At 41.7% G+C, this 24,452-nt stretch overlaps 1 protein-coding gene across 2 annotated transcripts; it reads right to left on the bottom strand.

Moving 5' to 3' along the window:
• Positions 1-2,729: 2,729 nt before the first annotated feature.
• TSLIG3A (tRNA splicing ligase complex subunit 3A) lies at positions 2,730-21,687 on the bottom strand. Of its 2 annotated transcripts, XM_086745005.1 has the most exons (9): positions 21,098-21,229; positions 20,808-20,887; positions 17,590-17,738; positions 15,972-16,106; positions 12,923-13,107; positions 10,389-10,469; positions 8,908-9,024; positions 6,134-6,301; positions 2,730-4,612 (listed from the first exon to the last, which is right to left on the bottom strand). In XM_086745005.1, the coding sequence occupies exons 1-9, from the start codon at positions 21,137-21,139 to the stop codon at positions 3,848-3,850; spliced, it is 1,722 nt and encodes a 573-aa protein (XP_086601131.1). In that variant the 5' UTR covers positions 21,140-21,229; the 3' UTR covers positions 2,730-3,847. The 2 variants fall into 2 exon arrangements, with proteins under 2 accessions (XP_086601131.1, XP_086601130.1); XM_086745004.1 differs by lacking the exon at positions 17,590-17,738 and having other exon boundaries at positions 21,229-21,687.
• Between the last annotated feature and the right edge of the window lie 2,765 nt (positions 21,688-24,452).

Below are 24,452 nucleotides of genomic sequence, written 5' to 3'. Positions count from 1 at the left end.
CATTCAACTCTTCTCGCTTCAGCTCAGTTTAATTTTCATTTCCCAGGTGCATAACCTGTTGTGGGGAATACTGTTACGCCACAGGACTTTTCAAGCTCCAGTCACTTCTCGTAACTGTCTAGTGACATGAATCTTACTTCCCTTCTTAACAGTAATATCTCAAGTACTTGCCTAAGTACCTAAGACTAGGTACACTTGGTAAGTGTCTAGTTTCTAATTCGGCCAGAGGTCGATTGAGGCACTTGCCACTTTCATCAATTCAGATGCAAATAGCAGTTCAAAGGAGACATATAGTTAAAGCCCCCACCATATAAAAGCAGGTTACCCACATGCTCTGGCTGAGCAGTCTAACCCATAGCTAAGAGGAGCCTCTCTGGGGGCCCACCAGCTGTAATGGCACAGCACCATGAAGCTGCACACTTCAGGGGTTTGACTATAGAAGCAGAGGAATCTCATCAGACAAACGAGGGATTACCAGCCAGCACCAATTTTTTTTCTATTCCTTAAACCTGCAAGGAAAACCCAAATGTGACCACAGTGCATATAGATCATGGTATTTTCAGTCATATACTAATGTGTCTATTGTGGGAAGCAAGTGTGTCCCCTGCTTCTCAGTTATTTTACTACATAATGACAGCACTTTAGAGGGTTATCCTAACAGATGGAATGGAAGGGCAATGCAAGTGAAGCCTTTAGGAAACAAAAGTTACTAGACAAAGAAAAGCAGATGGAAAAAAACACAAGATGCCTAAAGTTTGTGGAAGAAGAGTGGCAAGAACAACCGTGGTTAAAAGGAAGAACACTTTGTTCCCCTGTATAAATGCTTGCTTACTTAATTGTCATCTTGATCTGCTGGAGTTCTGCTTTCGATCATGATGCACAATGAAATCAAGCACATATATCCAATTCACCACAAGTCTAATAATCTTAACAACTCGTTTCTCCTCTCCCAGCTTCCAGTTAAGAGAGTCCTTCCAGTGCAGCGGGAGACGTGTTTGGAAAACAGTAAATACCAGAGCATCATACAGACAACAACAAAGCAGTGGCTGTTTGCTTTCATTAATCAAAGCTGCTCTCTCCACATATACAAAGCTTGTTTTCTCTGGAGAACAAAGAAGTCACAGCACACTAGAAGGAAACAATAGAGTAACGAAAAACAACAACAGCTGGCAGAGGCAAAGTGTTTTCTTTCCTGTTGGAAGAGTAAAGCCTCCTGTTTTGCCGCCTTCTGAATTTTTTTTTTTTTTAAACTTTCCCCCTCAAACAGCAATAAAGTGGGACTTAGCTTATCCTAAGTCCTGGAAGAGAGAGGAAGAGAAGCAACACATTCGGAGAAAATGCTAGCTGGAATAAGAGGGAAGCTCTGTGCTCCTACCCCACCCCAGCATCATTTCACCACGTCACAGTGTGCAAACGTGAGACTATCCACTGTAGCAACAGCCATAGCCTTGCAGAGAAACTGGCAGCTCTAGCACGGACAGAAGTCTCTGAAAGTGCTGATGCAACTCAACCAGAGGCTCTCTGAAGAGCCTCCTGCGTTCAGCAGTTTGCAGCATTGGAATGCACAAGCACCAGTCTCTTTACAGTGAGCAGTGGGAAGAGAAGCAGAAGCCATCAACTTGAAGATATTACATTCCCAGCCAAAGGCGCTTGAACTCTAGTCAGTCTCTCTACCCCTACCAGGCCAGGACTCACTCAGTTGCAGGAATCTTAATTCTTAAAAAAACCTCACTGATTATTTTTGCATGAATGTAGCTAGTCACCAGCTAATGCTCACAAGGTATTACTGTCCCACAAGGGAGGTATCTTCTCTGGAGCATCCCATTGTAAGAAACCATCAATCAGTACCTTTGTGAAGTAGCAACATTCATTTTTAGATGATCATAATTTGAACTGTATTATGCTGAGATAAATCTATATCAGTGACCCCCAAAGACCTGGATTCAATATAGAAAACGTTTCCCTTGTCAGGCTTGTTAAATTTGTTTGAAACATTAAAAAAAATAGAGAGATTGCCAAGAGCCTTTCAGGAAGGCCTCCCCTTCCAACCTGTGAATCACTAGCAGCACCTAGTGGCAGCAATAAATGAAACAGGAGATTTTCAGGTTGACCATAGAATGAAATACAGGGAAATCAGTTCTAAACGATGTTTATCAGCTTATTTACATGATTAGCTTCAATTACAGCAACACCAGGGTTACACAGATTCTCTCAAATGCTTCTGTTATTTTTGTAACCCAAGGAACTCTTCCTGCCTGCATCAACCTGGATTTAACCCCAAGGGCACTTCAGGTAGCCAGAGACTCTGCCATCATCTCAGCTGCTACAGCAAATCCAAGCACAGTAGCAGGAACCTACATTTTCCACAAGGCTGGAGAGCACCAGGAGAGTTCCCAGAAGCAGAGTATCACGTTCACATGGCATGTGGGAGCATAACCTTGGAGACTGGTGTTCACAGAGCACAGCGACCCAGAAGCCAGAGAACATGCTACTTACTATACCAGTTCAAAGGGAGGACTGGAAAACTCAGAGCAACTGAAGATCAGTTCCTCCTGTCTGCTCCTACTCTGACAGCTTCTCAGGGGGGAGAATGCACAGTATGGCGGGGATCACTAGAACATGTAAAACAGCTTAAAATGTAAAACAGATAAAGGCAGAAATCCCCACAAACACCCAGCTACTGTAGCAACTGCTTTTCACTATCAAGAAAGAAAAGAAACGAAAGCAAATGGAACATACAGATACTTTTATTGCTCACCTTTTATACAACAGCACACCTTCAGCCATTTTCTTTCACAGCTTGACAATGTTTATGTACACAAAAAACCCAGCAAGAAGCATTATGTGGCTTTCAGTAAAGAAAAAAACAAACATCAGAACATCAAACTCAGCCAGGCTTTGTTTTCTGCAGCAATAATAAAAGGGCTTCCTCCAGGCAGGAACTAATCTTCCCAGGCCGTAGTGCATTTCTTTAAAAAGACAACCCCCAAAACAAATTGCCCTAGATTTGCTGAGCCAGTGGTATTAACTTGCAAATAAAACAAATTTCAGTTTGTAATTTCTTCTAGCTGATTTCAAGTAAAAATTAGGTTTGGAGGAGGAGCAACTTGTTTTGGATGGACGCAGGTCTGTTTGAATTGCTACACCTAACTACAGGCCTACACACACTATCGGTTCACAATTCAGCTTAGTTTTAAATGATCTTTGCAGATTTTGGCGGCGGTCAGTCTTCAGAATTGAGCAGGTGGGAGAACTGTTTAGTGGGAGATAAGGCTACTGAACATGGATGGCATCCACAGTAGAGCTCATATAATAGCCAAAAACCTGTTTGTCAGGAGGAGGTCACTGTGCACACGTGTGTGTAACATCTTTGTGACTAAAACAAGAGGCCAGCAAGCCAAAAAGCAATACTCAGAACTGGTTTGAGAAAATGTAATTGAACAATGATTTGGGGGGGAAATGCAGAAATTCTGTTATGTTTTATAATGGACAAATCTGACCAGACAGCTCTTGGTATTTCTCTAAATCAAAGCGGAAGACAAACACAGCAGGTAGTTTCAGAACACAAGTGTTTTGAGCAAAGGGAATCAGTCCAACAACTAAAAAGCATGGCTATTAGTTGATGTTTAGGGTGTAGTGATGATGCATTTAATTCAGAGAGGTTGGGGGGTGGCAGGGAGGGGAGGTCTACAGCAAGTTGTGCTTTGCTCAACGCAAAGCATCCTACCTGAAGAGATTCTACCTGCCATGTACAAACCTGTACTAATCCAAGCAGCGATTAAGTCAGGCCTCTGAAGCCAGGTTTCTATTACATGAGCTCTGCTGAAGCAAAAAGTTTTTAGCAGCCTCAGCTTGTGAAGTGTCTTCCTTGTCCAAAGCCAGACTGATTATACTGATAACCTCCATGCTGGAAGTGCTGCTCAAATTGCCCTCCTTGATTAAAGTTCTGTCCACCTCTGCCTCCCCAGCCTCCTCCTTGACCTCCACGGCCACCACGACCGCCACGACCACCCCTTCCTCCTCCACGCCCACCCCCTCGGTCACTGTGGGACCCACCATCTTGGTATCTGTTGTCTTGCTGGTAGCCGCCACCACCACCACCCCCTTGGTAGCCACTTCCTGAATATGAAGATGACTGGTAGCCACCATAGCCTCCTCCTTGGTAGCCACCACCACCACCACCACCACTGTGGTAGCCACCCGTTTGAAAACCTGCATCTCTGTAGTTGCTCTCCCTGTAGCTGCCATCCTGGTAGCCACCACCTCCACCATCTGTCCAGCCTCCCTGAAGCTTGTTTCCTCTTCCGCCTCCTCTGCCACCATGGTCGTAACCACCACGTCCTCCTCGTCCCCCTCGATCATGGCTTCCTTGTTCGTGACCTCCTCGCCCTCCATATGATGAGTCATAGCCTCCTCTTCCTCCTCGGTCGTGACCCCCATGGTCATAACCTCCTCGCCCTCCATATGAGGATTCATAGCCACCTCTTCCTCCTCTGCCACCACCTTGCTGTGGACCAGACTCTGGTCTTTTCTGCCATGGTGGCATCTCAGGAGGTGGCGGTTCAATTTCATTGGGTCTTCCTCCTCTGTCAGGCACTCTGCCCATTAGCACCTGCAAAGGGAAAGGGAGAACTGCCGTAGGAGTTGTAACACCTCACAGAAGAGTCACACTTACTCATACACACCACAACCAGCAGCTGCTCAAGGGTTCTTACATTCAGAGGATTTAATCAAGGCAAACTTTTCTATGTTTGAACGTGACAGATCTTTGTCTCCAATTAATAAAAAATAAACAGGGATTATCTAGTACTCTAAGTACAGGTAACAAGACAAGTCCAGAGATCTGGGGTGTTGGTTCAAACAGCAGGCACATCGATAGAGGCAGCATCAATACAGTCTTTCACTGAACCGTTTACAAGTGCAAGCTGCTAATCTCAAAGAACCACAAGTACAGTGCAAAACAGTTTCTCTCCTAAATAGTGCTCTGAATGGTTGTAGAAGCCATTGGCTAAGACAATATCTTTGGTAAATCAAGTGCAAATATTTTTATTTTTCAGTAAGGACACACGAAAACAAACTTACACACCAACAAACAAGTATCAGATAGTGCTGACCAGAGTTGAGCAAGACTCTGGAAGGTCTTTAGCTGTCCAAGGATGCTGTGACATTAAGAATTTAGCAAGACTTAAAATGGGACAGGACACTTACATTACTTCAAGTTTTAAAGTGATGTAACAGAAAAACTTAAATAGAAGCAGGTTACTATACGTTACTGTCCTGGAAAATATTTAATACTAATAATGGAGATAAGTTAACAGGATATGGATCAGCAGCAGGGCAGTATTGCATTCCCAGTAAAACATACATACAGTCTCACGATAGCCACATCTGTCTTCCCACTTAATTTCTTTCACATTCCACACTCCAATTACACTCAAAAGGTGCAAAAATTACTTGGGGTAGATGGGGGTGGTCAAATGAGCACACCATCATTCCATCCTAAACAAATTATATTACCTGAAATACAATTGGTACCCAAAAAACGGAGAAAAGCATGCCTGTACACTCACAAATGTTAAACTACCAAGTACACTGCTGTAAGATAGCTACTGAGCTTCAGCACAGGTACATTTGTGAACCTATTACTCCTGTAAAATCATAATTTTTGAAACAAGGGAAATTGCTTAGTTTAAATCATATTCCTACTCTGTCATTGCTAAAACTACACACTTGACTATAATCTAACCTGTGGGATCCTTGCTTTGTGTTCTTAATACACGCTATTTACACAGATCAGAAACACGGTTACTATGTAGGTGTTACTTTAGACACAGTGACAGAATTAGGTAGCAGCAGTGTAATGACATTAGTAATTCTGATAAGACAGAGCAGGCCTACTCCCACTGAAAGTCTTTCAGCAATTTTTTACTGTCCCTAAGCAGGGGCACTTTGAACCTAAACAGGTGAAACTGCAGTTCCTATAACGCACTGATGCATAATCTGGAGTATATAAACATGAAGTTTCTTATCCGTTATTTCCAAATTCCACTTACAATCTTAAAGTAGGATTTATTACTACATTCAAATTACTTAAACATTCATAATCAAACAAGCCATTTGTCACCAAAGGTACCTTATTAATGGCACATGCAGTCTTCTCTCGGATGGACCCACTGCTTGTTCTCATAATCTTTGACAGGTCCTGCCGAGCTGCCAAAAGATTTGCCACAGAAATAGTGCACTTAGTAGACAAGAGGGCACGTTTTGGCTGATAGACTTTAGCTAGTTTTTCTGTTTGACTCTGTTGGAGAGAAGAAAAACAAAACCCGGTCAGCTAAAGTAATAGGAAAGCAATGGGACATCTCACCAAAAGAATCAAACCAACACTGAAGAACAAGACACTTCTGTAAATAGAACAAAAATTAATATAAAAACAGTGAGAACCACTTTGTAACTAAGAATCACTGCAACAAAGCTAGCATTTCACAAATTTATTTCTTAAGCAATACAGGAAACACTACTCTGAATTGACAAGACTGATCTTTTCACAATGTTAACAGTATATACACACAGACAGTATTACTTTCAGGCAAACACAGAAGAGTGTCATATAGTTACATGAATTAGCACTCATGTCTAAAAGCTACTAAATGTCTAAAAGCCACATGTCTGTGTCGGGCCTCCAGACCTCCTTTGTGCCTGCACCCATACCCATTCCAGTTGTGCTACGATCACTGTATCTCCAACACTGCATCAGCAGAAAAAGGCTGTGTCAATTCTTTCACACTCTTCATTCCAGTCAGCTTCTTCACAAAGGCAAGCCACCCAAAGGTAGTGGCAGAACTAAGGCTCTCAAGTGCTTGTCCTAATCCTTTGTCTCACCTCAAGAGAGCCCAAGCTAGAAATGAGACCCTACACATCAACTTTGCCTTGTATGCAATTTCTCTTCATCTATTGCCTTTTGGCATTAGCCATACTGGCTTTTTTGAACATCTCAAAAGTATGACAGCAATTTTCCAACTGACAGATAACAAATCTGTGCTACCAGCCATGAGTTAATACATGCGTTACATCTATCTTCAGTTATGAGAGTATAATGTGTGATGCGGTTAGGATAAACCAGATCGCAATCTGCACTCAGACAAAACGGCTGCTTTTTGTCTGGCCCCCAGATGACAGCAGTGAGGACAGACAAACCAGGTTTTCCAACAAATCTCTCGAGAGGACAAGAACTTAGGAGCAAATTTTACAATCCTAAAATCCTATTTTCCATCTAAAGGCAGAAAACTGGAACTGGGAAGAACTGAGAGTATGTATTTCCAGGTGACTCAGTGACAAGTTTTTAGAACCAAAAGCTTCTACTTTTATATTACAAGCTAAACAGGGTTTACTCAAAGTGAAGGAAAACATGCACATCATTTATCTGATGCTGGCTAAAGACAGGAGAAGCAACAGCATTCACCAGAGCAGTAGTATGTTTTCCCTGGCATGTCTGACTGAGCTCTGAGCACAGTATTTTGGTGCTATAATATTATTCTTCTAAGTGAAACTTGAAATTTTTTAACTTAAACCCATATTAACAGACTACAAGTTTTTTACTGGTGTTTCTACTATCTGAATAATTAACTATTTAAAAGTTACTGTTAAAACAAACTGTATTGTATATCTGGAGTACTACAGCCACATTCTCAAATTTTGTGCTGTTATGGACCTAACAGATATAGATTTGCATTTTAATAGATATTAAAGTATATATACAATCTGTGGGGTTTTTTTTGTGAAATTTTACGTAGCTAGTAAAGTTCAAAAGCATCTGAAAATTCTCCTAGAAAAACAAACATACATGGATTTAGACACCAAAGCTATACACAATTAGAAGCCCCTGGTTTTCAACCTGATCCATACTTTTGCCCACTTTCTATCACTATTAAAGCATTCAAACAATCAGATAGTCCTTCCCTCATATGCTAAAAAACCTGAAAAATACAAGGTTTAAGAGAAAGGACACCGGTAGAAATCCTGCTCAGGTGATGAAATAGAAAAGGGGAGAGGTCACACTTTATTATTAAAATACAGTTGCTTTTTTAATAAATAAATCATCAAGAAAAAACACTTTATGATTCATGTGTCACAGTTTATCACTAACAACTCAGTCTCAAACACTGCCAGCAAAATAATTAACAGCGTGTTAGCAGATCTGGTTTAGTCCTAGAAAATAAAAGATATGTACTATTTTTAAAGTCTTCTCATTCCTTTTTCACTATAAAATATAGGAAATAGGGAAACCACGTAATTATTTTTAAAAGCAGAATAGGTATCACATACTCAAAGAAAACAAATGTCACGTCACAGCCACTTGCACTGTTCAGAGACAAAAGAAGCACATAAAACATTACCCTGTCTATAAGGTAAGAAAACAAGCAGTGCCTTAGCAGCTTTTCTCATGTGCATCTGTGGAGTTGTGCTTGCAGACACACTTTGAGTTAAGGAAATCTGATCGCTGTGGACAGCACAAATTAAGTTAAGAGATGGTCAGCAGGAAGAAGCTTTTCTACCATCACATAGACACAGCACTTTGTGATTCACATGATGGTACTCTGAACGCAAATGGCTGGATCAGTAATCTCCTCTTACTATTTTTTTTCTAGTGGCCTATTTAACTGTATGTTTTGGCCCTGATACGTAGTTACACATGGTCTAGCTTCTCATTTCACATACTGTTTTAAAATCCAACAAATTAGTTCTAGATACAATTTTTTTAATAATCTTACATTGTCATAAACTTCTTCAGAAACTCAAACCAAAACCAGACAACTCCTGTGGTTATTTCTTACTCATGAAGGATTAACAGGTTTCTAGAGACACTTACTATAAAGTATTACCATCAACCAGGACTTCAGTTTTTACCTTAGCTCTATCTGACCAGCCGAAGGACTGCACAGTAACATCCAAACGTTTGACTAACAGTTTTCTTCGGACTTCGTATTCATTGACTATGGCTTGATTAATTGCTTCAATTTTTTCCTGAAACAAAAATTTGCAAACACAACCTATAGATTACAGATAAACTCATTTCTACTTAAGACAATAAACTACGTAGATGAAAGAATAAGACACATAGGGATATTAAGCAGGGCTTAAGCCTGCAATTTTCTACCTTGTCAAATGGGCTCACAGCAAGCTGTGTCTGCTGGCACTACTTCCCTGAAGGCTTTGAAGGCCCAGTTATCCTCACATTCAGCCTTCTACCGTTTCTAACGGCACAACTGTGTTTTTCACAAGGCACATAAAAACTGCATGCACTGCTGAGGCCCTTCTCAACACCCAGGACAGAGAAGCCAGAGTAAGAAAATACTAATGCAACAAGCTGAAGGAGACGCAAGGACATGCATAAATCCTAGGGACCAGAGTGTCCTTGCCTTCTTAGAAAGTAGTAAGCTTAAGGACAAAGATAGAGCAAAGATTGAGGACTAAAAGTAAGTAAAGTACTGTAAGAGGATCTTGATTACAGCACAATCTGCATACAGACAAGACAAAGTGCCCTACGGGGAAAAGTCATCACTAGAAATACACCTAGGAGCAGACAGTGGCCTAGCCAGAGCAACAACCGAGATCTGCACCATTCAGGAAATTATTTATGTATTGACTGCAGCCTGGCTGGAGCAGGGTGGTGAGGCCCACTTTCAGCCTCAACAACAGAAGCACTGAAGGAAGCAGACTGTTAGGAGCAGATGAGCCTCAACCTTAAGCAAGAGACACAAGGGAGACTTGCAGTCTTGCAGCAGTAGCCATAGCTTTGTGCTGCCACAGCAGCAGTATCTAACCCAGGCACCATCCTTCTAGAACAGCAGGTGAAAAAACCCAGCTGGAGACTATTGTCCCTCTGCCACCCAGGTGTACAGCCTCTCCCAGCCTCCACCTTCACACTCACTCCTTCTTGAAGAAGCAGCTATGAAGGAAGCAGACTACTCCAGTAGGACAGAAAGAGAGAAGGAAAAGATGGGAAGACCCACAGGTTATCTGGAAAAAAGCCACAGGAGGGGATGTGACACCACCTCAGCAAGGCTAGGTCACACAGACAGTGCTAGCAAGGGGCAGGAGAGGAAGGCCTAAGGTACTGCACAAGCATGCAGGTCAGCACCATGACCATGAATCTCCTTTATTTTAGAAAACTTTTGCCTGCATCTGGACATAGAGATTCATAAGCCTAACATCTTAGCTGCTAAACATTTATTGTACCAACATAGATGTTAAATACTGCAATATATTGTTTTCTCATCTTCAGAAAGGGATAAGAAAAATAATTTTGCAACATTACACAAGAATCAAGAACAATATTTCATATGCCTGAAAAAGGGAAATGAGCTCTTACACCTGCAACTACTTACCCAGTGAGCTGGTCCCAGTTGTTTCTTCAATAAAGGTTTTCCAACATGATTAGGTGGAACCTTTGCTAGAGTTTCCTTCAGCTGTTAGGAGACACATAAAAATATAAGCATTGGCTAAAAAAAAAAAAAAAACACAACAAAAACAAACAAACCCCCAAGCTAGCTTTTCAAGATTCAAATTACAGGGGAGGACTCTTCAATGGCCATAAGCATGACAGAGCAACCTCCAATACCAAGTTGTTTTCTCTGGGACAGAGAACCACGCACACTTCTTTTGGAAAGCAACTATTTTTTATATTTCTGGTAGTGTCAGTTATAATTATTTAAAAATCAAGAGGAGGTACTATAGAGTAGATCTACAGTTAAAATAGAAAGATTCCATGAGGTACAGCTCCCCTTGAAGACAGAGGGATTATTTTACACATAATCTCTTTGATTCAGAAAGATAAACCCCACACTTGTCTCAAAAAGGTTGTATTAAGACTACATGAAATACATAATGACCTAAAGAAGGACCCCTCTTTACAAACAAAAGGAGAAAATTTTCAACATGAACATTTAAATTTGACTTGCATTTTAAAAGTCTGGGCACAACTTAGGTTATCTTTCCCATCTCAAAATTTCTGAAGACTTCAGGAGGAAGAAATGGAGTAGCAGTGACAAAAACTTGGATCAAAGCAGGCTGGAGTTACGAAACTTCACTTTTCCACTGCTGCAAACCACATTTTTCAGCTTCCTTGGCCGTTCATTCCAGGAAGTGATTTAACACATTCAGTGACCTGGTTTTCCAAAGGTGCCGAGCCCAATTTGTTTAACTTGAAGTTTTTAAAACCAAGTGCTTTCAGGATAGCAAAGGTAGCAGTTCATTCAAGTATCAGCAGTTTATTCTTTTAATGTGGTGGATCAGTAACAAAGAAAGTAAATTAGACAAAGATCCTACTCCAAACTGCACTATGTATGTGCGAAGAAAAAGGTAGCTTGATTTTCACATGCTAGATCTGAATATTGCCATTCTAAGATTCACTTTCTAAAACCAAGAAAACTTTAGGTTGATCTCGTTATAAATATCTTACAGTCCAGAGTAAAATTTCACTCTATATTTAACTTTTCATATTTTGCTCAATTTTGTGATGTGTTTTCATTTACAAAGTGAAATAAGTTTTTCAGACATTAGTCAGCTTTACTTTCTCCTTTTTGAATACTACCAGTATCTGAAGTGTTTGGACTGTAAGCACCACAGCTATATATGATTTCTAAAAAACCCTGTAGGTTAGACATTCCTGATGTATTTTATTAAGCTATAAGGACTGCTCAGGTTTTTTTAGTATAACTACCTATAGGTATAAATCAGTGAGATAATATTCACTTGATCTTAATGATTTTGCAAGCTGTATGCAAGTTTGGCTTTAAAGCAAGACAATGTAAAAGAAAAGTCAATTAGTAAAACAAAACAGAATTCCTAAATTAAAAAGATTTTGATCTACTTTGTATTCTGTATTTTTAGAAAGTCTCTCTCACAGGCAAAGCTTGCTAACATTGTTCATTGTTATGGGTATTTTCTACCTTTTATAGAAAATAAAGCATTTTCTTATGTATCTATTTAACGCCCACGACAATGCCAAAATCAGAAAACAAACTGCTTCCATTCTACACCTTGGACTTCTGCTGGAAAACCATCGTCCTCTTCTTAAACAAGCCAATCAAAATCAATTTCTTGCAAAGAAATGAAGCACTACTTTCAGTTGCTTGAATTTATTTAAGTAGAATGCAACTAAAATGTTAGTCAAAAGCTTCCCTGAAAGTATTTTAGGAATCTCTGCAATCATATCTGTTCTTTAAAGTTCACAAAGGCTTTCTTCTGCTGTTCTGCTATCCCCTATCCTGTAAGTTAAATTACTTAACGTAACTTTAAAACTTTCTGTCCCCCACCTTCAGTCTGTGCAGTGGATAGTCCATTCCACTGCATTTCTCTGCTTTATAAAAATTACTCAAACAAAAGTAAATATCTTTTTAAAAAACCACAACAACCTGCAGAACATATAAATGTAAAGGAACAAAAAGAAATGGAATCACAAGAACTCATGAAGCCTTAAGGAAAAGGTGCAAACTTGACTTTAGCTACAACACCTTTTAACCTAAACATTTTAAAAACAGTAGACTCCTGAAAAAAATTTGATTAGGTCTGTTTCTTGGAATACACTTCTCCTTAACATTCTTCCTGAGGCCCAAGCTCAGCATTTTCCATGTCTTCTGCAACAGGTGATGACATTAAAACCTAGAGCAGAGTAAGAAATACCTCACCCCATAAGGCAATGACAGCAGTAGTCCCTGACCTTGTGCCTTGGCGTGGAAAAAGCCTTTAAATTCACGTTCAAAATCCTGACTCTTGGCATACTCAGCAAACCATGTTAACTCTCCTTTACAATTCAAACACTGGAGTTTCACAAGAGGCAAATCTCTCCCTTGTATCAGAACTACTTTCCATCAAAACAGTAACATCATAAATATTCTAGTTTTGTTCCTTTGGATCTTACTTTTTTTTCAATCCCACTGAAGAACTGGAACATCGTTATGTTGGCTGGAGGCTTGGACATGCCTAAAGCAATACATATGCCTTTTAGCTCCTGAAAGACTTCACTGCCACCTCCTTCCTGTGCTTTTTTAGGAGGGGCATTCACACACAGCATTCTGGCAGCTTCCAGTTCTGAGATGAGGTATGCTGGGTAAGAAAAATTAGATTTCAGCATCAGATATAGCCGAGTTAACTTATTTTAGAACCAGTGACAACTCAAGTGCTTATAACCAACAAATGTGCAAATGGACTGCTTTAGAAAGAGTTAGAGCTATAATTTTGGTATCCACAGAACACTCGTATTTCTAATAATCACTGAGCCCAATGCTAGAAACACAAAAAACAGGGGACAAGTTTAGTACAACCAGTTAAAGCCTGGAAAAAATCCCTACGATTCCAACAGGTATTAATCAGAGTTCAACAGAGCACAGCTCTTTTCCTTCAGGCTTTGCCCAGCAAAGACAGGAGACTAGGAACATGGAAATAAGCAGGAGAGGGACTGGGACATGCACTTGAAGCCAGACAAGCAAGCATTCCTTGAAGGTCTAGGAAACAAAGCGAGGAAATGAGTAGAGAGAAGTGAAAAGCTGGATGAAACTCCTCTACTTCCTCAGGCAAGATGCAGAGTGGAAAAATAACTCCACTTTTGAAAGTACTATTGAGAATTCAGGTTTATAATAATTCCAGAAAGGAAGGCAGTAACTGATGAAATAGAAGCTAGAATGTCTGCAGTGCTCTTCAATATCAGAACTGCAAGAGCCTACCATCACACTTTAAGTCCTTTATCAAACAAGCAAAAAATACTAAAATCACAATTTCTGAACATAGTATACACCCAAAATTTCAGCATTCAGTGTCAGTTACAGTGATACACATTTAGCACACAGCCTTTGCTTGCAACTGTCACAACTTTAAAATTTGAACTGAAAAAAACGCACAGGTTTAACAATACTTTTAGCACGAATCATAGTGGGTGACTATAACAGTAATATAAATAATTATTTCTAAAAATAAGGACTGAAAAATAGATACTGCACTGAAAAAGACTTGTGAGCAGTGAGATAAACCCATGGCTACACAAAAGCAGCTTACTACGTATAAAATTGGGATAGATCAAAAGATTAAGAAAAGAACAAAGCATTTTAATTATCTCCAGAATGTCTTCTGCTAAAGACACAGAATACCATACAAATTATAAAATTCTTAAAATATGTAAATCAGTGAAGAATCCTTTCTAAGTTCTTTCAATGGTACTTTATACAGATATTTCCTTATATTCAGCTTTCAGTTATTTACACCCCATTAGGACCTCCTGAAAAATAAACTAGCAGCAGAATTTTGTTTCAAGAATTCAGAGATCACATTCAAGCTACATTCAACCTCCTCTGACAAAGACTGAAATTTTTAAGTCTATCACTGGAAGACATAAATGTTCTCCAGATAGTAATTCTTTTTTGCAGATCTTTTCTGAATCAACTTGAAACTCTTGTACTTTTTATTTTTGCAGACACCAATATACTCAATATTGTATTCTAGCAATGCTACACACCAAGACAATCCTAACTACTTAGGTTTATTTGGTGCTTTCCTCTCCCAGCAATACTGCTACATTTTCCAACTGACACAAACTGTACTGCATTTTGTTAAAATGTAGAATACCCTGGTGTTCCATTAAAGAGTGTTATTCTGTTTCTCCTGAAAAGATCTGGTTTTATGGCTCACATACAACAGGATGCCTAATAAGTTAGCTTAACGTAGGTAAAGAAAGCTATGCAACTACCACGGTACACTAAAAAGGAGTTTGGCATCTATCTGCATTCCATATTTGACAGTAAACACAGTATTCCTGCCAGATGGGATACCAGAGTTCAGTTTCTGAATATGGCTTTATGTTCTCAAAATGTACATCACAGAGGACCGCTGGGACAAACTGTGTGTCACAGACAAGCCAAATTTATTGAATGGCTTGGCTTAGAGAGAATAAGCTGAAGGGGAGATTGTTCGTGCTACAAAATATTTTAAATGCAGTAATTATCTCACTTCATCTAACACTTTTTGAACATAGTATTAAAAAAAATTCAGATTAAAGTCTTACTATTCGTCTTTCTCCTACTGTTGAAATACAGGAACCTACTCTGTAATTAATTTCTTACATTTCAGCTGAGGACAGAACTAAATTTCTGTTTTGAAAAGTTAAAATAATCAGCAGCAAATGAGGAAGCAAATAAAATATTAATTTATGTTGAATTTAAGATCAGATTAAAATTAGTACTACAATTTCTAACACTTGTAAAAATATTTTTTTTTTTAAACATGAATCAACATCACACACTTTTTCCAAATTTAAGTAATATTTCTTCTCCTCTAACATTTCCCAAGTAGGAATAAAACCAATTTAGGTATTGAGATCTGCTGGGTGAAAAAGTATAGGGAAAGCATCACCATCGCTACTGCTAATTTATTTTCAATCAGCAAAAAGCAATATTGAAGCTATTTACTAAGGGAGATGATCAAAAGAACTGGAAGTTGGGATAAAACATTCTCTTTTTCACAACAATTCCAGTTGTTGTCAGAGTGTAGGAAAATGCAAGTCTTAATTGCACCTTGCAAGTCATGACAGTGGGGGCTCCAAAATGACGATGCATCTGATGTTAACGATCATTTTTACAACCCTTCTAAACAAAGTTCAGAGCCTAAATCCTGGCAGAAGTCTTCAAATTATTTCCTCTTCTGACTACCTTTTGAGAAGTAATAGGACAGGCTTTTTGCTAGTGAATGTGAAAAAGGTTAATATTCAGCATATTTTCCATGATATACTGGCTACAGAGTGACTTCTAACTCTATGAGACCTAAAAAGATAATATTCTGACACTGTAAGTTACAGGGAAAAATAATTCATAATTTAGGTAACTAGTTTTGTACATTGTGGTAAACAAATCTCATTAAGCGTAAGAAACAATAATACGATTCTTGCACAAAAACAGATTTGCTTGCAAGCATTCTTAACTTACTAAGTAGCAAGAGACAGTTCTTTTGATTATGAAGGCGTTTTGTCACATCTCCTGATGTTAGTGATGTATATGGACAGTTCATTTCAGCCAGCAACCCACTCATTTCGAGTTGAAATTCTTCTGCTTCATTTGGACCTTAGAAGGAAAAGAATAATAATTTGTTTAGAGCTAATTAAATATACATCTCTGGCTACGATTACAGTGAATTAGCTATTTTTAAAAAACATAAATGATGCTTTGCTCCAGTAGCTATTCAGCACTAAAACCCTGCTTTTAATGGAAGCCAAATGCATTCTTTGGATTTCTCAAAGACCCAGCACAACCTATTTGGAGCCGTGATAGCCCTCATTATTGTAAAATGACGTCACTGACAGCTTTTCCCAGCTACAACAGACAGCCACTGGCAACTTCTAAAATGAAAAGTGACATTAAAAACATCACAGATTTTACAGGGGTATTTTAAGTATCAGCTAACTGTTCTCACTAAAAATGTATTCAATAGTTCTGAAAGAGTTATTAATAATATGGTTTATGAGCTCTCATGTTTCTACTACTTCTCCCTGTAAGCTCATTTTCATCAATCGATCTTACTTCATACCAATATCCTTTAAAAATAATTAAGTCACATAAACCAAAGCTTAGGTTGATATTTGTGTTATTTATAACATCAAGTCACACAAAATAAATGTAGGACTTCACAGTACTACAGATAAAAATGTTTCCATCACTGTGTTTAGAGAATTTGAAATAGGTGTTAGAATACTTCTGGATTGTATTTTTACACAAAACATATAGTAGAAACCTTATACTACTAGAAGAGGTACGACGCTGTATTGTTACAAAGAAAGGGAGTCAAATGCAATCAAAGAAGAAAGGATGGACACGTCAAAAACAGAGAGAAAGTGGAAAAAGAGTTGTTGAGGTGAAAGGCAGCAGTCTTTGGTCACTGAGTAGACTGCAAGATAAGCTCATAAAAGCATTATGAGTTAATATATCAGATACTCAAGAGTACAAGTTATCATACCAATTTAACAATTTAATCTGTAGAATGTCATGACTAGTTGACCAAAAATAACATTTTTTGAAAACTACGGTTTGTTTTCTCCACCAAAACAATGAACAAAAACATTTTCAGGCTCCTTCTCACCAAGTGTTTCAAAAAAAGGGAAAAATACATAGTAAGCACAGAGTTAAGGTAACAGAGAATAAAAAGAAAATATAGTTACTGGAGTCACGAGAAGGTTTCCTTGAACAGTAGGTATTTCTTCTATCACAATTACAAGCAGAAGTATTGAAATAATAGCATTCTCATTATATAATTTAAAAAAACCAAACCCTAATGTTTCCTTAAATTCAATCAAGAACTTTAAAAAAAACTCTATGGTTGAACGATTAAAAGATAAAACTCATTTTAGAAGAAAGACTATTTGATCCTCACTATTATTTCAACCTCTACTGGCTGTTCATTAGGCAAGTTTGATGTGGAAAATATCCAAAATCTGACGCGTGCAGACAATACTCTCGGGCACAACAGATTTAGCAATTGTCAGCCCAAATCCTTATGGCATGCAAGAACACACATTTAGTGCACATTTGTGCTACAGTTATGGCTACTTACTGTTAGTTGCCTGCACATTTTCCTCTAGTTTACAGAACAGCCGTAACTCAGATACCAACCAAGCACAGAGTTTGGTGAATTCAGGGGAACTGGCTCCACGAGAGACTGCCTGAGCCAGCGCTCCATCATCTAACAATGGACCTTTGTAACTGACAAGTAAAACAAAAACACAGTTTATTAACGTTTGCAATGACTGATGTCCTGTGATAGATTTATTTTAAACTGCATACATATTGAGAGCTGTGCCCTCATTGCATCTGCAGTGTTGAACATCTAAACTGATAAGATTCTTGCACTGAACTGTAAGAAAAAGCATATTGAAAACATCCGAGTAAACCCAGCATTTCCATGCACATTAGCTTACTGCCAAAGAGACTGCATCATAAAATACCATCATCAAAGGCTTAATCCTGGAGAACCATACAGAGCTGTAACTTCTCTGCCTCTCTCTCGAAGATGTTACTTACAATATACCTATCTAGGGTAACTGCAGTTTCAAAGTATCATTCCTGAGCATGGCTTTATAGTATGTTGAATAATTACTGCTGAAAAAGGGCACTCTCGTTTCCTATCATGTATTAAACAAAGCCATGCAAAACAAAGCCTTTGATACAAATGTTACAAAAGTGATCTGCAAAACAATATCCTCTTTTGAAAAATTACCTTCTTAAACAGGCACAAGAGAAATAAATAAAATTAGTTATCTGCATGAACAAAATAAGCCAAAATCATGCCTAGTGTAAGAAAGCATGAGTCTACAGATAAGGTCTTAGAAGACATAATTTTCAGGACACCTGTGTACTGCTGATACTCTGTCAGGAAGAAGAGGAAGAGCAGGGAGAAGACTGCCTTATTAACCAGATAGAAGCAAAAAGTCAGAGCTTACCAGGGTATTTAAGAAAAAATGCACAGTATTACTTTGACATACTGCACTCAGAACAAAAGGATATCAGAAAGAGTGAGCATAATCAACCGCAACCTATCTTTTCAACTTCCAGGTAAAGTCACCCATTATGTCACAGCAACCCAGTGAGTCCAGTCAACTCCTGGCAAACCTCAGAAGTAAAAAAAAAAAAAATCTCTCTCAAAGACCAAATTAAAATGTTACTCTTCACACTTTGTTCTTGTGCTTAATGTCACATATAAAGGATTTGGTCTTCACTGTAACAGCCTGTTACTTCATCCAAACAAAATGAAGATGCCACAATCAAAAATAACTTCTACCTCACAGAGTAGCTTGGCTAGTGACACAGAATTCATCTACCAGCAGCTGGTGGGAAGCTGTAATCTGATGTATTACAGCCCTGCTACATTAAAACAGTAGGTTGGACAATTCCAACAGGCTAACTAGAGCAAGTTTAAGTCCTGTCCCACAGATGTTTCAGACCTACCCATGTATAGGAACATCTGGGGCTCAGAACAGAAACACCCAGTTATAGATCAAAGCAGAAGGAAAGTGATGACAAGCCTTTTGCTTTGGCAGGATCTGGATTCAAGCCACTGGTCACGTCAGAGGCCCCTTTTCTAGAACACTTCTTTGACAGATAGGACATCTTGACTGTGTTATCTCTGACAATGATGACTTCAGCTACACATCTACTTGGCCCATAATCCAACTTGCAGATTCTTGACTGCAAGCAACTTTTCCCTTCCACTCCTGGCAATGGTACATGTTCTACATGACTATGCTCCTCTTTTGGTAACATTACGTTGAACGGTTTGTTTGCTTTTTCGATAGTTCAACAAACTGACAAAGCAACAGGCCACTGTTTGAGCACCTTGAGCACAAATCCAAAAAGAAACAATGATATGCAATGCTATTAACAATTGATATGCAATGCTATTAAAAAAAAAAAATCAAGTAATATATTAGAAACGTCTTCAGTATCTGGTCAGAAAAAAAAAGTTGAACTGTGAAGGATCATGGAGTTACTGCCAAAGCTTAAAACCTCAAACACTCCAGTCCTTCCAGACACAAGGAAACAGAAGTCATTCAGTCACATGCAATAGTTTTCCCAGTTGTTACCAATACTGTTGAAGTCCCACGCCTTTCGCCCTCCAAATTTTCTTTTCAATCACTGCTGCCAATCTCTGTTGACAAGACTTATTTTTTAATCTGCTTTCATTGTTCATTTTATTTATTCATGTCAAAAATTGACAGCAACACTTTCTGTCTATGATCACTCAGGTAAGGAACACAAATCACAACTCCTTCAAGCCAGTAATATCCTTTTAAACATATGGCAGGAAAAAAAGAAGTCGATCACAGCATGTGCGTCGTGGCAGAGACCTATTCACATTTCAGTCAGAGAAATACCTGCCAAAACAGAAGCCTATCTGTCAAGCTCTGGAACTATCATCACTAACTTAGCCTGGAAATACAATCCTTGTTGGAGCATAATGACTCTAGTCACAAAGTGATTTATGGGAACGTGGCCAATGTGAGTAAATACAGCTGTTTGCATAGAACCAGCAGCAATGAAATTGTAACTGCCTCTTGTCTGAACTCTCAACAGTTTACAGACATGCAAGCTTACAGTACGGCACGTTCTCCTTGCTCTCCTTTTTACATTTATATAACCTTTACTGACTCTGACAGAGCAACAGCTTTAAACAACAGAAGTTTCCTGTGCTATAACAGATTTTAAAAGAAAGTAAAGGAAAAAAACACAGTGTAATCTCGATTTTTTTTTTCTCTCTATTGTTTTTCACTAAATACGAAGCCTAAAATTTTTCCTCTCCCACGACTTTTCTTAGAAGCTTTCTTCCTCCCTTCCCCACCCCCAGCCAGGACCGCTCCGTTGTGCGGCGGGGTTACCCATGAGATGGGACACCAGGAGATCTGCACGCAGGAAGAGGTAAAATGCTCGCAAAGGCCGTACAGCTGAAAAACCGCCACTGCGGCCCGGCGCTTTTCACAAGCCCAAGCAGCACCAGCACCAGCCCCGCTACGGGGGCGGCCCCTCAGCGCTGACTAAAAGACACGGCTCCAGGCGCTGCCCCGGGCCACGGGCCCTCCGGGGCGGCCCCGGCTCCGCCTGCCTGGCCCGGACAACGGCGCTCCGCGCGCCAGGAGCCCACACCGGGGCCGCTCTCTTGCTCCTGGCCCGCACCGGCCGCCCGGGGACGCCACGGCCAGGTCAAGGCCGCCAAGCGACCCCCTCCCCCCGCCAGCGCCGGCCCCGGGACGGGGGCGTCGCTGGGCCGTGGGCACCTACCCCAGGTCCTCCAGCGACTCCAGCACGTCGCTCTCCAGCAGCTCGAACTCCATCCTGCGGCGGGGCACGGCGGGGGAAACCTGCGCGACAGCGGGACTCAGCGCCCCCGGTACCCGCAGCCCCACTTCCCTTCCTCCTCCTCCCCCCCCCGCCCCCAGCCCAGCCCGGCCCGGCCCGGCCCGGCCCAGCGGGGGGGGCTCAACGGTCGCACCCCGCCCCTGCCTTGCGGCGTGGGGGCACCGCGGAGCCCCCGACCCGTCCCCCCCATCGTCCGCGGCGACCCTACGTACGCTGCTCGCACGCTGCTGCGCCGCCGACTGCCGGGTTGGCATGTCAGGGCGGGGAGGGAGGAGGGGAGGAGGGAGCAGGCCCCCGGCCTGACCCCTCACCCCGCTTCTCCCGGGCCTCCCCGACGCCTTGCCTGATCGTCCCGGCCTCCTTCCGCGGCGGTCTTCGCCTATCCGCCGAGCCAGACAGCGTTGCTAAACGCAACGCGGGTGCGAGACGGACGCCAAGGTGTTTCTGTGGCAAGGGAGCCCGAGGCGAGCCAAGGATCCCACGTTTCTGTTCAGGCAGCGCGTAAGACAGGCCCAAACGAAGGACCCCGTGCCGCTCGCCGCGGAACCCACGCTGGAATGTGCTGTGGCGAGCAGCGTCGCGGAGACAGGCGTGGGGGGACGGGGCGGCCGAAGGGTCAAACTGCGCCAGGGAGCGAGAGCTTCCCCACCCAGGAGGACCCCGCGGCACCACCGGGACCACAAATCCCAGCATGCCGTGTGCCGCACAGGCCCGCCCCAGCCTCCTCCGCGGCCGCCGTAGGGCTGCCTCCCGCCTGTTCCTTTGCGCTGGGCTTGGGAGCGGCTGGAAATAAAAGTGAAAAAATGAAATCGCCGCTTCCGCGGGTCTCGTTTCTCCTTAGGCCGGTTTGGGTGGGGGATGGCCTGTCCCTGCCCAGGCGGCTGGAGGCGGCGGGGCCCTGGCGGCGCTGGGCGCGGTGGTGCCTCAGTGCCCTCCTGGGGATGTGGCTTTTGAGGATGGTGACGCAGCGCTGGCAATACCAGAGACTACGCGGTGAAACTCCTGAAGGCACCTTTTAAAAAATATTTTAAACTTAAAGGGCGGGGGACGGTGTAACACTGTTCACTTCTTTCCATTTCTCCATCGCCAGCATCTTCAGGAAGGAAGGCCTTGCACGTGGATAAAGATGCATCATAAATAATGGAAAACTCAATTAACCATTCTATGATTCTACCGGGGATAATTTTGCTTGCACTCTCTTAGGCAGCACTGCCGTATTGCATGGGATGCAGCAGTCCTGCAGAAAGCACGTCAGTACTAAAAAGGATGCATGGATAAGAGAGCAGAGTATGTCGTAATGGCTAGGCCGTGCCAGAAAAAGCCAAAAGTGCTTGTGCCAAAAATAATCCCAGCCTGTCACCAGCAGTGAGCTCATGTGCCAGCAGAGGAGTCCTGATTGCCCATACTTAATGAAATTCCAGAGGAGGGCCATGAAGATGATAAAAGGGCTGGAGCACCTGTCTTATGAGGACAGGCTGAGAGAGTTGGGGCTGTTCAGCCTGGAGAAGAGGAGGCTCCGGGGAGACCTTATAGTGGTCTTCCAGTACCTCAAGGGGGCCTACAAGAAAGATGGGGAGAGGCTGTTCAGTAGGGCCTGCTGTGATAGAACAAGGGGTAATGGTTTTAAAATAGAGGGAGGTAGATTTAGATTAGATATTAGGGAAAAAAAATTTTACACTGAGGGTTGTAGAGCACTGGAACAGGTTGCCCAGAGAGGTGGTGGATGCCCCATCCCTGGAAACGTTCAAGGCCAGGTTGGAGGGGGCTCTGAGCAACCTGATCTAGTCAAAGATGTCCCTGCTTCTTGTAGGGTGGTTGGACTAGATGACCTTTAAAGGTCCCTTCCAACTCTATATAGGGTTGGATTCTATAAAGAAGAAAAGCTGTGGTCAAATAAGGAGCAATCTTGTAGCCTCAAGAGAGGTAGACAGACAAAGCAACAGAAAGACAGGGCTAGAAAGGAGTAATTCTTCACTAACAGATGGCTCAGTCATTGGTTCTGCCAGTAAAAACAGGTCAATCTATAATTCTGAGGGAAAATCAGCTCCTAAAGACTAAAAGCTTAATGTGAAAGTAACAGTATGGGCATTTCTGTTTCTTTGTGTATTTGCTTATAGTTGTATAGTGGCTGCTAAAGGGTAGCTGTAGGCTATTTCATTAAAAAAAAAAAACAAACAACAAAAAACAAAACAAAACAGATCAAGGCTCCTGGCAAGCTGCCTTATCTCTCTGCTGGACTAAACTTGGCTGTAAGAATTTCCAGCCTTGACTGCAGTCCATTCACTTTGGATTTACTCAGAGCGTTTCAGATGTTCTGTCTGGGAGAGCCTTGCCTGGGTGGGTATTCTAAGCTGGAGGTTTGGGGAAATAGTTTTTTTTCCTTGGAAATTTAACACTCTAGCTGAAGGCTTGTGATGCTTTTTTAATGTAACGGTCGTGTTCAGCTTGCTTGCACAGCAGGAAGTGTACAAAGCAGGCCAGTATGTCCATAGGCTGCCCCTGCTCCTCAGTTGCTGCTCCTGCTGGGCAGGGCATAATATTTAGCCATTATTTCTGAGCTTTTTTTTTTTTTCCCATCTGCGTTTTCTTTATTTCTCTCTTTGATTCAGTCATGGCAATACTGCAGGGCAGGGACAAGATGGAAGGCATCTTCTGCAGTCTGTATCACTCAGTTCCACAACTGCCTTGTTATCCTTTCTGTGCTGTGGGAATCAGCAGTTTCTTGAAAGCCATATGGATCTTGTGGCTGGGGAGAACAGTCAGAGGTGTGATGCTAACCCAGCGCAGGCAGCTAAAACTTCCCCTGAGGACAGGGAAGAGAGCGTTCTTTGTCATTCTATGTCTTGTCAGTTGTGATTTTTTTTTCCCCCCCTAGCTACACAGAGAGTTTTTAATCATCCACATTTTGGAGGCATGAGAGGTGTGAAGGGCAACTGCACAACATCCTCGCCCCTCTAGAAGAAATTAACTTGGACACTGTACAGTCAGTTTTTGTTTTGCATACAACTGCTTCTCAAACAAACTACTCTTGTTTACTGTCACACAGCAAGATCCATGACTTTGCAGGAGTTACTTCTGGGAGGAGCAGCCACTCGGGCTGTCAGCTGATACCAGGGCTGTAACTGGGGTAGCCCATGATTTCCGTGGGCTACCAAAGGCTCTGCAGAAGCCTTTCCAAGCTGCAGAACTGAGCTGAACCCTCCTTGTGTTTATTCTCTCCCTGGTTGGGTTTGTTACAGATCCTTCCCTCCTCACCCTCACTCGCAGGTAGCTGTAGCTCTGGGAGGCCACATGGTCCTCAGGCAGCTTGACTGCAGCATCCTGGCTGGAGCCATACATGACTCCCTACGCTGTGCCAGCACTGGAAAAGCCATTAACACCAATTTCCCTTACTGGAAGAACCAAACCAGCCCAGGCTGCTGCTGTCCTGTCCATTGGACTCCTGTAAACTTCTTCCAGCCCCCTTAGTCCTGGAGGGATATGGATGTGTACGCCTTGATCAGGTGCTCTCAGCCTGTGAGATGCAGGTTAAGGAAGTTGGCAGCCTTTGCATGGCCCGAGGTTGCA

Source organism: Chlamydotis macqueenii, chromosome 3, assembly GCF_036417535.1.
Source record: "Chlamydotis macqueenii isolate bChlMac1 chromosome 3, bChlMac1.mat, whole genome shotgun sequence".
NCBI classification, from domain to species: domain Eukaryota; kingdom Metazoa; phylum Chordata; class Aves; order Otidiformes; family Otididae; genus Chlamydotis; species Chlamydotis macqueenii.
The sequence above is the reverse complement of the archived record's forward strand: the minus strand, read 5'-3'. Positions and strand labels throughout refer to the sequence as shown.